The sequence below is a fragment of the Carex rostrata genome, chromosome 2 (assembly GCF_964058835.1).
Source record: "Carex rostrata chromosome 2, lpCarRost1.2, whole genome shotgun sequence".
Taxonomy (NCBI): domain Eukaryota; kingdom Viridiplantae; phylum Streptophyta; class Magnoliopsida; order Poales; family Cyperaceae; genus Carex; species Carex rostrata.
The window spans coordinates 4135793-4148016 of record NC_135919.1 but is presented as its reverse complement, the minus strand read 5'-3'; the positions used below and the strand labels follow the sequence as shown (position 1 = coordinate 4148016).

At 31.8% G+C, this 12224-nt stretch overlaps 1 protein-coding gene across 1 annotated transcript; it reads left to right on the top strand.

Moving 5' to 3' along the window:
• The first annotated feature begins 10984 nt into the window (after positions 1-10984).
• LOC144567203 (uncharacterized) lies at positions 10985-11895 on the top strand. Its single transcript, XM_078317282.1, has 2 exons — positions 10985-11662; positions 11803-11895. The coding sequence occupies exons 1-2, from the start codon at positions 10985-10987 to the stop codon at positions 11893-11895; spliced, it is 771 nt and encodes a 256-aa protein (XP_078173408.1).
• Positions 11896-12224: the final 329 nt, after the last annotated feature.

The window sequence follows — 12224 nt, the reverse complement described above, 5'->3', positions numbered from 1 at the left end:
AAAATACTTGAATATCTGAACCATTGGAGTTGGGAACCCCTAGTGAAACTTGATGAACCATTTGCGGAACTCACTACCCGTACCTTTTATGCAAATTTGATCTATACCGAGAGCCCATTTGTAATGACCTCATGGATAGGCGGAAGAGAAATCCGCATGGACCTTACCAATGTTTCCCAATGGTTGGATCTCCAAAATGAAGGAGAAGAGAGCTATCTGTTGAGAAATTGGCCAAGGGGTGCCACTGAAACCGCTGACTCTTACAAGAAATGGTTCGACAGGAACAATGTGGCTGGTGCATCCATTTATGCAACCCCTCTTCCATCCTTACACCGATTGTTATTTCTCTTTGTCAACAATATCCTAACCCCTAAGTCTCAAATCAAAACCAACATTGAATACGGTGCCATGTATTATCTTCGCCATCTCATTCAATTGGATGAAGTGTCAATCAACATTCCTTACATCATTCTCTGTCATATGCAAAGTGCACATAGAAGCACCGTGGCAAATTTGCCATATGCCCATGTCATCCACAAAATTATCAGGTTGAGTGGCATTATTCTACCAACGGACCTACCCTATCGTTCCCCTAAGAACCTGACAACTCTTCTGACAAAAATTGGGTGGATGAAGATGTACTCTCCTTCAGGACAGCTGATGTACTCTCCCGATACGCGGGATATCAACTCATGGATATTCTATCAAAATGCCCTGCCAAACCAGTATTGGGATCCGGATGAGATGATTCAAGAACCACCGGTTGAAAACCCTCAGGAAAACCAACCCCAATTTGGCCCTCAACAATTGCCTCAAATGGATCAACCGTTACCATTTCCTCAAATTCCTCGAAACCCAAATGATCAAATGATGTGGTTATGCCAAAGAATGCAAGAACAACACATGTCCTTGGTGACAATGCAAGCAGGGATGGTTAGAATGGAAGGGACATTGAAGAATCATACCAAAGCCCTTAAGAATCTTGATGAACGCCAACAAAACCTCTCAAAGAAATTCATCAATCAATTTGGCGTGTCGTGTGGCTCAGTTGCTTCTCGTGGAGAAGAACCTGAAGAAGAACCAAACCTTGATGGTATTGATGAAGAAGATGAGGAAATGGATGAAGAAGCAGATGAATCCACTCAAGACCCACCCGCACAGTAGATCTACCTTTAAAATTATCTTAATTGCATTTTCACAATTGACAATTTGATCTCTTTGCATGAACTATTAATGTTATTGTTGCATGTTTTAGTTATGAACTATAATGAGGTTTAATTCGTGTTTTAAATTTGTTGAACTGCTACAATTATTAGCTAGCTATGATTTAGATTGCTCAAATCTAGGGTTCAAATTGCAAAAATTGTGATTTTTAGGCACTTTTCTTCAAATCTCATGTTATACTATGCTTGCAATGTTTAATTTTGTTGAATTGCATGAATTGATTGAATTGACATATTGGATATTTGCTATTTGGTGTTAATGTGTATGAGATGTAGATATTTTAAATGTGGTATATGAATTGATAACTTGTTAGGGGCTATATTGCACAAAGTGCAAAATTGGATATCTTGAAGCCTTAATAAATTGTATTGAATTGTTTTGGATTGCATGAATTGAAATGGTTTATATACATGGTTTATGCATAATTGATGTGCATAATTTGATGTGATAAATTGAAATTGAAATTTCTTGCATGATTAGAGTTATACCCTCAATCATAGTTTATTTGTGAATTATCGTTGTTACATTGCTAAATTGAGGGGGAGTGCATATTTTGAGGGGGAGCACTTAAAATTAGTGCTAATTTCTATTCCCTTTCGTCGATTTCCAAAAGGGGGAGAAATTGGTAACAATTGCTAGATACACAAAATCAAAATTGAGTGAACCAAACTGGACAATTTTCGATTTATGCACTTACTCGCATTGTATGTTTTTGCAAATCGTCAAAAGGGGGAGATTGTTGTTCGTACAATAATCATTTTCGTCTATTTGACTAATTTGTAAAAACATACAATTATTGAATTTTACGATTTCTTCTATTTTAAGATTATGTAGGTCCAAGAAGAGTTGGAATTACAGAATGATACGCTTGGACTGAAGAAATCATGAAGACTTTTATCAAGAAGACAAATTGTAAAATCAAAGGTGGTAAAATAAGTTTGAGGATGTTTTTGCAGAAGTAAAACGTTGGTAACGTTTATAAAACGTTGTAACGTTTTTAATTCTGCCAAAAACACTTAAGTAAAAGATTGATTAAAAACACAGAAATAACTTAAAACGTTATAACGTTTTTACAAAACGTTGCAACGTTTTAGGATTACTAAAAATGGCAGAAGCACTGGTGTACAAAACAAATAAAATGTTATAACGTTTTGTAAAAACGTTATAACGTTTTAGGATTGTCAGTATTTCAAATATAAAACGTTGTAACGTTTTCATAAAACGTTACAACGTTTTAATTAAATCTAAGCTTCAAACTGTTCCTGTTTTTGATCAAGATTTTACAGCACAAAACGTTATGTAACGTTTATAAAACGTTATAACGTTTTTGAACCTTTTTGCTGAGCTGTCAGAAATCTAAACCCTAAATCGCAATTTGAACTAAAACGTTGTAACGTTTTATAAAACGTTGTAATGTTTTGGCTCAAACAGCTCATTTTTGAGCTGACACTATAAATAGATGAGTGAGGTTTTCTTCTCACTTATCTCAGCCGACCCTAATTAATTCAAAAGTGATTTTCTGAGAGCTTAGCATACTCCATTGTTGTGAGAGCCTAAAACTTCAAAATCCCTCAAGCAACCTCAAACCTACTTCACCAATCTTGATATAGATTAGGTTAGAGTGATCTATTGAGTGTTTCTCTTGTGTTCCTAGACAATCGAGACCTTGTTCTCATCTCTTTGAGTTGGCCGTTTGATTTCCCGCTTGGTGTGTAAGGGCTCAACGGTTCACAAGTTGTAATCCTTTCGTATTGGGTAATAGGAAGGCGCACCTCACAAGGTTGCGAAGCCCCGGAGACGTAGGCCTTTGTTTTGCCGAACTCCGTTATCACCCCGCGTGTCAAATTTCTCTAAACTCATCTCTTTACTTTCAATTGCAATTTAATTTCAGTTTTTGAGCAATTAAAGGTGCCCCTAAGTGCAACAAGAAGGACTTATCGAGTGAATGGAGGGGAAGCTATAGAAGGTGTCACATAGCTTTCAGTGTAATATTTAATGTCATATTTAATATTTAGTGTTGGATGTTGTAAACACGTTTATTAATGTAATCTTGGTAGTCGCTACCAAGTTTACAAAAAAAAAAAATAATTGTCAATTTTCTCATATGAAAGTGCTTTTGAAAGGATTCAATATTTAAAAAAGAAAAATGAAACTGTCAATGAGAACTTTACAATTGCATTTGCAAGTCACTGGAGATGCTCTATCAAATCCAATAAAATAAGAACAATTATATTACTCCCCCCCCCCCCATTCTATCCCCCCACTCTATCTCTCTCCAAATTAGTTTTATCTCATTTCAATCTCGTTCACATTTCTCATGATCTATGAGAAATTTTGCGAATCTAAAACCACGAACGTTTTCTACGGAATTTTCTGTTTCAAATGAGATCCATGATGACATACTTTCGGACAAGTCGTTACAGAAGTATTTATCTCTCATCGTGCAAGTATTTATACCTATACAGACATATGAAAGTATTACTATCAATTATTATAAGTATTTATACTGATATATGAAAGTATTAATATCAAGTATTATAAGTATTTATACTGACATATGAAAGTATTAATATCATGTATTATAATTATTTATACTGACATATGAAAGTATTAATATTAAGTATTATAAGTATTATATGCAAAAAAATACTTTCAAGTATAGATATAAATACTTGTACGATGAGGGATAAATACTTATGTAATGACTTGCTCGAAAGTATGTCATCATGGATCTCATTTGAAAGAGAAAATTACGTATAAAACGTTCGTGGTTTTAGATTCGCAAAATTTCTCATAGATTGTGAGAAATGTAGACGAAATTGAAATGAGATAAAAAAAAACTCATCTCTAAAAACGTGCATGGTCCCCCCCCCCTATGTGATTTGAGATTCTCTTCACCCTCCATGAAAAAAACGTGTATGGTCCCCTAAATACTTTCGTGCTTAGAGATAAATACTTTCGTTCTTAGAGATAAATATTTCTGTACGTAAGTATTAATACCTTATGAAAAAAAATGACAGCTGGAGTTTTTTGGCATTTTGTGCGGGGTTAATTGCGGGGTGGGAGGTGCGGGGTTAATTATCAGCCTCCATAAAATAAACCCGAAAATTCTTCCAGAAACCAACGATTATATATATATAGTCAAATAAAATAGGTGCGTTTAACATCATTCCAGGTGTATGTGGCTACTAAACTATTTCTTAGAGGACTCCTCTTGATATTGGAAATTTTCTGTAACATTAATGGAGATAGAAAGAGGAAGTTCAAGGAGGGAGCAAGAGGACACAACACAAGTGGGGTCAACTTGTCAGTGGAATTAAGGAAGACATAAAACAAAAATAATAAGTTTATTAAAAGGGTATATTTGTCAATTTATATTTTATAATAGCTAAATAATATGTTTAATGAATAAAATTAAGGAGATGGAGGAAAGAATGTTAAATATTTATGGAGATATTGGATATTATGTTGATTTGATGGGAAAAATTGGCAATTTTTAACATTTATATGGGTACACTAGAAATTTTCAAAAAAACATTATAATTTCCAAAAAATTAAAACAGATTTCGTAAATTCTGACACAAAAAAATTTAGAAATTAAACAATCCACCCCTACTCTGGTACAATCAACCAAACACTTGAGAATTAAACACTTGGCCACTAAAAATTAAACACTTAGCCAACTCATCTTTAGAAAATAATTTTTTATTAAGCAATTCTTCTCAACAATTACTAAATAAGCAATGACCATTATATTAGCAATTGACACATCATATTAGCAATCCAAAAACAATTACCATTGTAGATGCTCTAAATTATAAATTATATTGTATTTATTATTTAATCAATCTAATAAATAATTTCTTTCAAAAAAAACATTTTAACGTATAAACGATACCACGTTACAATTTTGGTTATATATAAACAATTTCTCACGTAATCAAATATTTTTTAATAACCATAGCTAAAAATAGAAACATATACCAGGGCAATCAAAGACAAGATAGTCGTCATCCAAATAATTTTGAAGCTCTTCTTCCAACCAATCATCCAAGTTTTCTTCTAGGTGTCTTCACATTTGTTAAGGAACCAAAACAAAGTGACATAATAAACTAAACTGCTGCAAGAGATTAAAGTAAATAAGAGAACTATCAGGGAAAACTACAGCGAAAGAAAGAAAAAACTGATACAGGTTTATCAGAGAAAGGGTTTTTCTATTCTTCATAGGAAAGGCATGACCGCATAAAGGCCCAATTGGAAAGTCGAGTCAAGAAATAATTTTGGGCCGCTTTAATTTTGGGCCTCGAAGCAACTATTTATACATTCTTCTAAAATTGTTGAGCCCTAACTATTTATAGATTGATAATATGAAATATTAAAATGCGTAAAACTAACTACTCTTGTATTTATACCTGATTACAAACAATTTTTATACAGAAAATTTTGTAACTCGTATGTGCACATAATTTTTGTACTACTTATATAAGCACTGAACTTGTATGTATACATATCTAAAAAGGAACAAATTACTGTGAAATGTAAAAGCCAATGAATTTATTGAAATTCAATATAGGAATCATTAACTATAAAATTTATTTTTATTTGCCAAATGTGCTTATCCTCTGATCCTCAAAGTTACAGTGACTATGCAAAGTGCAAAAATGATGTGTCAAAACCGTTCATATGTGATATAATATATACTTGAGATCCGATACGTACTTATCCGTATGTGCCTTTAAAGTGCTTATTAAAAAAAATATTTGATTACGTGAAAAAGTGTTTATGCGTAAAATAAAGTGGTCTCGTTTATACGTTAAAATGTTTTTTTTTTTGAAAGAAATTATTTATTAAATTGATTAAATAATAGGTACAATATAATTTATAATAAAAAAAAGTAGGTATAATTATTATGACTTATGGACAAAATATCTTTAATTTAACAACACAGTCATGACATTTATAAATAACTAGCAATTGGTAATTAATTTTGTACTAGTCGCGGAAAGGTGAAAAAACATTAAAGAGCAAATTAAACCAAAATTTTCATACATGTGATTCACATTAAGCTCATTCCAACTTGAACCACCTCACAAATATTAGTCTCACAAGTTCCACACAAAATGTTACCACATTCTAAATATCAGCGTTACAGAATGATAATAATATATAATAATATCTTTATCACTAAACGAAAGGCTAATTCTTTAAATTGCACTAAACTTATTACCCACGATATTAATAAGATATTAAAAACATAAATAGGTATTTAACAAATTAACCTACCTTCGACAAGTAAATATCCACTTCTCCTACTCTCGTGCTTTTTCATCCATCATTATGACTTTTTATCAACTTTTTAAGTCATTTTGCTTGCTAAAAAAGCGCATTTATTCGACCTTTCATCTTTTCTACTTCAGCAAATGTTTCTTTTCGTTTCTTTTCACACCTTCCTTTTCAAAAATTCAAGATTTCACTATTTCTTCTTACATTTTTAAAAAGTGTTTTGTTGATACGTAGTAATTCACAAGAGATTCAGTTACTTTAATTATACCTCTCAGTACAAAAATATTTACAGATCAATATAAACACCTATTTGTTTAACTTATGAGGGTTCCAATATCTCATAATGCCTCATATTTTATTTCTTTGTTTTCAATTAAACTTTCAAATATCCATATTAAAATATACTTAGTATACCAAATTTTATAATTTCTGGAACTTTTTAACTATTTTTTTAGATAGGTACAAAATCGTTGTTTTTAAACGGTTCAAAAAATAGTGATTTTGTACCTATCTTAAAAATAGTAAAAAAGGTTTAACAAATTATAAAATTTCATTCTAAAAAATATTTTAGTATGAATATAATGTTAAGTGGTTTGGATCTACAGTTTGAATTTCAAAAACAAAAATATAAATATAATGCATAATGAGGTATGAAAGACACGAGAGTTTGGAACCTTTATCTTAACTTATTCCAAAAATTTCTTGTCAGTATAATTATTTTTTAATATTTTATCTCTTATTTAACTTGAAATCTTTTTAATGTTAAACTTCCGCTTAAGAAAAATACAGGCCAAACTTAGACTAACTAATTTAGACCTACATAAATAGTGATTTTGTACGTATCTTAAAAATAGTAAAAAATATTCAAAAATTATAAAATTTCATGTCTAAGTATATTTTAGTATGAATATCATATTGAGCGGTTTATATTGATAATTTGAATTTTAAAAATAAAAAAATAATAAAATATAAGACATAATGAGATATGAAACACACGAAATATTGAAACCTCTTCCCTTACCTTATTCCAAAAATGTAGTGTCATTATAATTATTTTTTAATGTTTACTAACTAATTTAGACCTTTTAACTAGCCTTCACCTCACCAAACATTCCCGGAGTTAATTACCTGAACAGCGGAAACAATTCGAATCAAGTCAGCTGAGGTAACTCAAATTTCAGCTTTAAATCTTCTTCGTCTGATCTACTTTAGCACGAATATTAACAGAAGCGGACCCAGTATATACCAGGGACAGCTGCCCCCTTTGATTTTAAGTTTTAGTGGTGCTTTATCGGTACTGATCGACTTGGCCTCCCTCTCTGGAATTTTTTTTGCCCCCTTTAGATATTTGATTTGTAATTCGGGTTAAATTTAGTATTAAAATCAAAATAAATTTCTTGAATTATGATTGGTAATTAGAATTATAAGTTAAAGTATCAGAAATTACAAGTCATCGCATTGAAAAATATAAGTCAAAGCATTATTTTTTTTTTTATCGAGTACCCAATTAGTTAATGGATTTAAATCCGATTCGGCATTTTTCTCCACCACCCCCCCCCCCCCCCCCCCCCTTACGAAAATTCTGGATCCGCCCCTGAATATTAAGGAGACCTCATGCAGCCGGACAGCCCGGATCTAAACTCAAAACACGAGTTATAGTAGAGAGGATACGGTCTCAACCAGTTCAATCAACATAGGTAGAAAGTTTGAGTAGAACTAGGGTGTTTTTAAGTTTATCAAGCCTCTTGGTGAATTCAAGTCTAAGATCCATCGAATCGCCTTCAAACGACGAATTCAAATCGTTGAATTCTGCCTACCTTATGAGTGATACGTCTACATATGAAACTTTTAAACTTTTGAATTAATCTAATATATAGTAAAGCGGTCAAAATTAAAAGGTTAATAAATTAATTTTAATGCATTCAATTTTTGATTTTTTTTTTTTTTACCACTTGACTCTATGCAAAATTTGTTTCACATCACTCGTAAGATAGACAGGTTTTAAGGGTTTAGATTTGTCAATTGAAGCTGATCCGATAAATTTTAGATTTGAGTTTACAAATGACTAGATGAACTTAAGAACACCCTAGTTCTACTCCTACTCAGAAAGGTTTATTAATTGGGAAGTGGTAGAAAGGTTTCAGATTTGTTTGAGAGGCGCACATGTTTATTAATTATATTAGACATGGTGGGTGCATTTGGATAGAGCAAGAATAGCACTAATTCGAGAATAACACTATTTTCTTGAGCTATCCGATGTTTAGATGAAACAAGAATAGCACTAATCCGTTATTCTTTATTTGTCTTATGTGAGTTAGCTCACTGTTCTACTAATCTAATTAAAAATTAAATTAACTATTATTTTTAAATTTAAAATTAGCTCTATTTCTTGTTTCATTCAAACATAACCGAAGCAAAGTGGAAAGGTTTCCAGATCTGTATATTTTTGCCTTTTGTTGTTATTTTCTCTCTTATGTCCGATCAAGGCATTAAGCCACGTGATAAAGGTAACCTTCTCAGTACCAGGTTAATAGTAGCCTTAGCAAGCAAGGAAAGAAAAAGGTTGCCTTTATTCATCTATTTCCCTCCGTAAAAATAGAAAATACATCTAAACAATATCACTTGGTGATTTATTCAATTATTTGGTCACATCTGATTTAAACTTTTTTTATTTTATTTTAAAAGGACGGTCAGGATTCGATCGATGAAAACATTCAGTGATCCAGTACAATAAAAGTAAAGTGCTCTCTTTACGCACATAAAAGATAAAGACAACTACAAAAGCAACTTTTCTCTCAAAAAAAAAAAAAAAAAGAAAGAAAGAAGAAAAAGAACTACAAAAGCAACAATATACAGACCTGGAAATCTTTCTTTTGCCCTTGCTGAACCATTGTTCTTTAAGGACCATTATAATAATTAATTGACATTTTCTTCACACTGTTCATTTTACAAATTTATCATTAAGAGGATGATAAAACAACATTGAAAGCCAAGCAATCTCACCAATAAATAAGGTTAATTTATTGGAATAGATGCCTGGCGTCCATATTTCCTAGGATTTTTTTTATAAATCTTAAATAAATAAATCAAATTAACAAATTAACTTTTTCTTTTTTTACAAAAATATAAGTACTGAGATATCAAATCAGTTCAGATTATTTTTTTTGTTGTTGTGCCGAGATGACATCTCGATCCAGTTGTGTTTTCATAATTTTTTAAACAATAGGCTACAGAGAATTATAAATCATTAACTTTTTGCTTGGGTCGATACGGCATTTCGATCTTCAATTTTTTTCCTTTATGCTGAGATGACATTTCCGTCTTTAACCAAAAAAATTGACAGCCAGCCAAAAAAAAAACCCTGTACTGAATAAGGAATTTGACACAGAAAAAAATTGACTATAAAAAAAAAGGAAGAAAACCTCTGTGCCGAATAGGAAATTCGGCATAGAGAGTGAAAATTGTCATCTCGACATATCTTCGTTTACAGTGAAATTTGTAAAAATGACTGAAATCCAACCGAACCGAGTACCCATCTCGACACAGCCAAAAAAAAAAAAGAATTTCACCAACGGCTACACAGTTTGATTGAAAAATTGTGAATACACCCCACTGGACAAGTAGCCATTTCGGCACAGGAAGACAAAAAAGTTTGTGCCGGTTTCATATTTCAATACTTCTGATTTTTGTAAAAAACTGGTTTGTTAATTTTTTATTTAGTGCATTTATTTTTTGAATATTTTTTTATTACTTAACTTTATACAAAATTAATTTAAAATTCGGAAAACTTTATATGTAAATTCATCACTCGTGAAATAAATCGGTTTCAACAATTTGGATTTGTTGTTTGAAACTAATATAATAGATTTTGGAGTTAAGCTCATCAAATACCTTGGTGAACTTAGAAACACCCTAGTTCTATTCTAAATATCACATTGCGTAAGCATTAATTATTACCTGCTTGTAAGTTTATGATAAATATCCGTACATCTTATAGAGTAGAACAAGAGTGTTCCTAAGTTCACCAAGTATCTTTATGAGCTCAACTCTAAAACCTATTAGATTGGCTTCAAACGAATAATTCAAACCGTTAAAATTCTTGTACCTTATGAGTGATGTGTCTATATGTGAAAATTTTAAAGTTTTGAATTAATTTAGTATAGAGTGAAGTGGCCAAAATAGAAAGATTTATAAATTAATTTTAATGTATTTATTTTTAGACGTCTTTTGACCACTTTACTCTATACAAAATTATTTTAAAATTTCCTTATGTAGACGCATCACTCATAACTAGAAGGATTTTAACGATCTGAATTCGTCGTTTGAAACTAATCCGATAAATTTTAGAGTTGAGTTCACAAAAGGGCTTGGTGAACTTAAGAACACCCTAGTTCTACTCCATCTTATATATATGCAAAGTCCTTGTTACAATCTAACCATCCCAAAATAGAAGAAAAAGAAGAATAATAAGTGGGAGATGGAGAAGGCTAATAACAAGTTGAAGCTAAAGCTTATTATAGATAAAAAATCTAACAAGGTGTTGTTCGGCGAAGCGCGAAGAGATTTGGTGGACTTGATATTCAGTCTCTTAGCACTCCCTTTTGGTGCCTTAACCAAGCTCCTTACAAAGGATACCTTTGTAGGTTCCATTGGAGAAGTCTACGATAGTTTGAGTAAGATCAATGGAACCTACATCCTCTGTTACGGGAAGCAATCTTCCCTTCTCAATCCCCCTCTTGCAACTACATCAATTTCCGAAACCAATTTTCTCCTACCTCCATCAACCTATCAGGATACAAAAGATAGGTGCCTCTTCGTTTGCTCCAGTTCAGCCCAAGCCCAACATTATGTTAACTTGACTTTTAACAAGTCTTTCTGCCCTTATGTAAGTTTGGAAAGTGGGACAACTTGTCTTGGTTGTAACAAAACAATGGCTTGGCATACAAAATTTAAGGATCCTAAGTTTGATACCGATACGGTGGTAGAAAGTAGTGTGGGAAAAGGGTATGTTGAGGGAGAGGTGACTTACTCTGTAATGGATGATCTTACCATGTTACCCATGTCAACTTTATCAAGTATCGCTCTTTTGAATAAATTTGAGATCCAAGATTTGGGATCAATCCAGGAGATAACGGTCACTATTGGCTTTGAAGAGGTAAGTTTTCTTTATATATATATATATGTTCCAGTATTTTTGTGCTTTTCATTTTGTGTCGAAATGTAACAACTCTATAACTAAAAATATCTTTTTTACAAGTCCTAATTATTTGTTTTGACCTTGTCAATGGAAATTAGGGATTGAAGCTTTTCAAGGCTTCTCTGGAATCAAAGACTGTCCTTACTGATGTTTTCCTGAAGAAAAATGGTGCATCTAAATCTAATGCATAGCCAGTGTTGAATTTAAGTCTGAAGCTGTTAATGGTTTATTATATATTATTATCATTTTGTAACGCTGATTAGAATGTGGTAACATTTTGTGTGTAACTATTATTTGTGAGGTGGCTCAAGTTGGAATGAGCTTACTCTAGCTATGAATCACATGTATGTTTTTGGTTGTTTTTCTAGTTAATTATTGTAATCCAGGGTATGAAAGTTCTGATTTGCTCTTTAATGTTTTTTACCTTTCTGTGACTGGTAGAAAATTACTAATTACTAGTTAAAAAAGGGGAAAATTTCTGGTGTATCCATATAAATTTCTAAAATAGCCAATTTTCTCA

Coding starts and splice junctions, on each gene's coding strand:
- LOC144567203 (XM_078317282.1), top strand. CDS start 10,985: ATGGAGAAGGCTAATAACAAGTTGAAGCTAAAGCTTATTATAGATAAA. Junction 11,663..11,802: donor TCACTATTGGCTTTGAAGAG/GTAAGTTTTCTT, acceptor AATGGAAATTAG/GGATTGAAGCTTTTCAAGGC.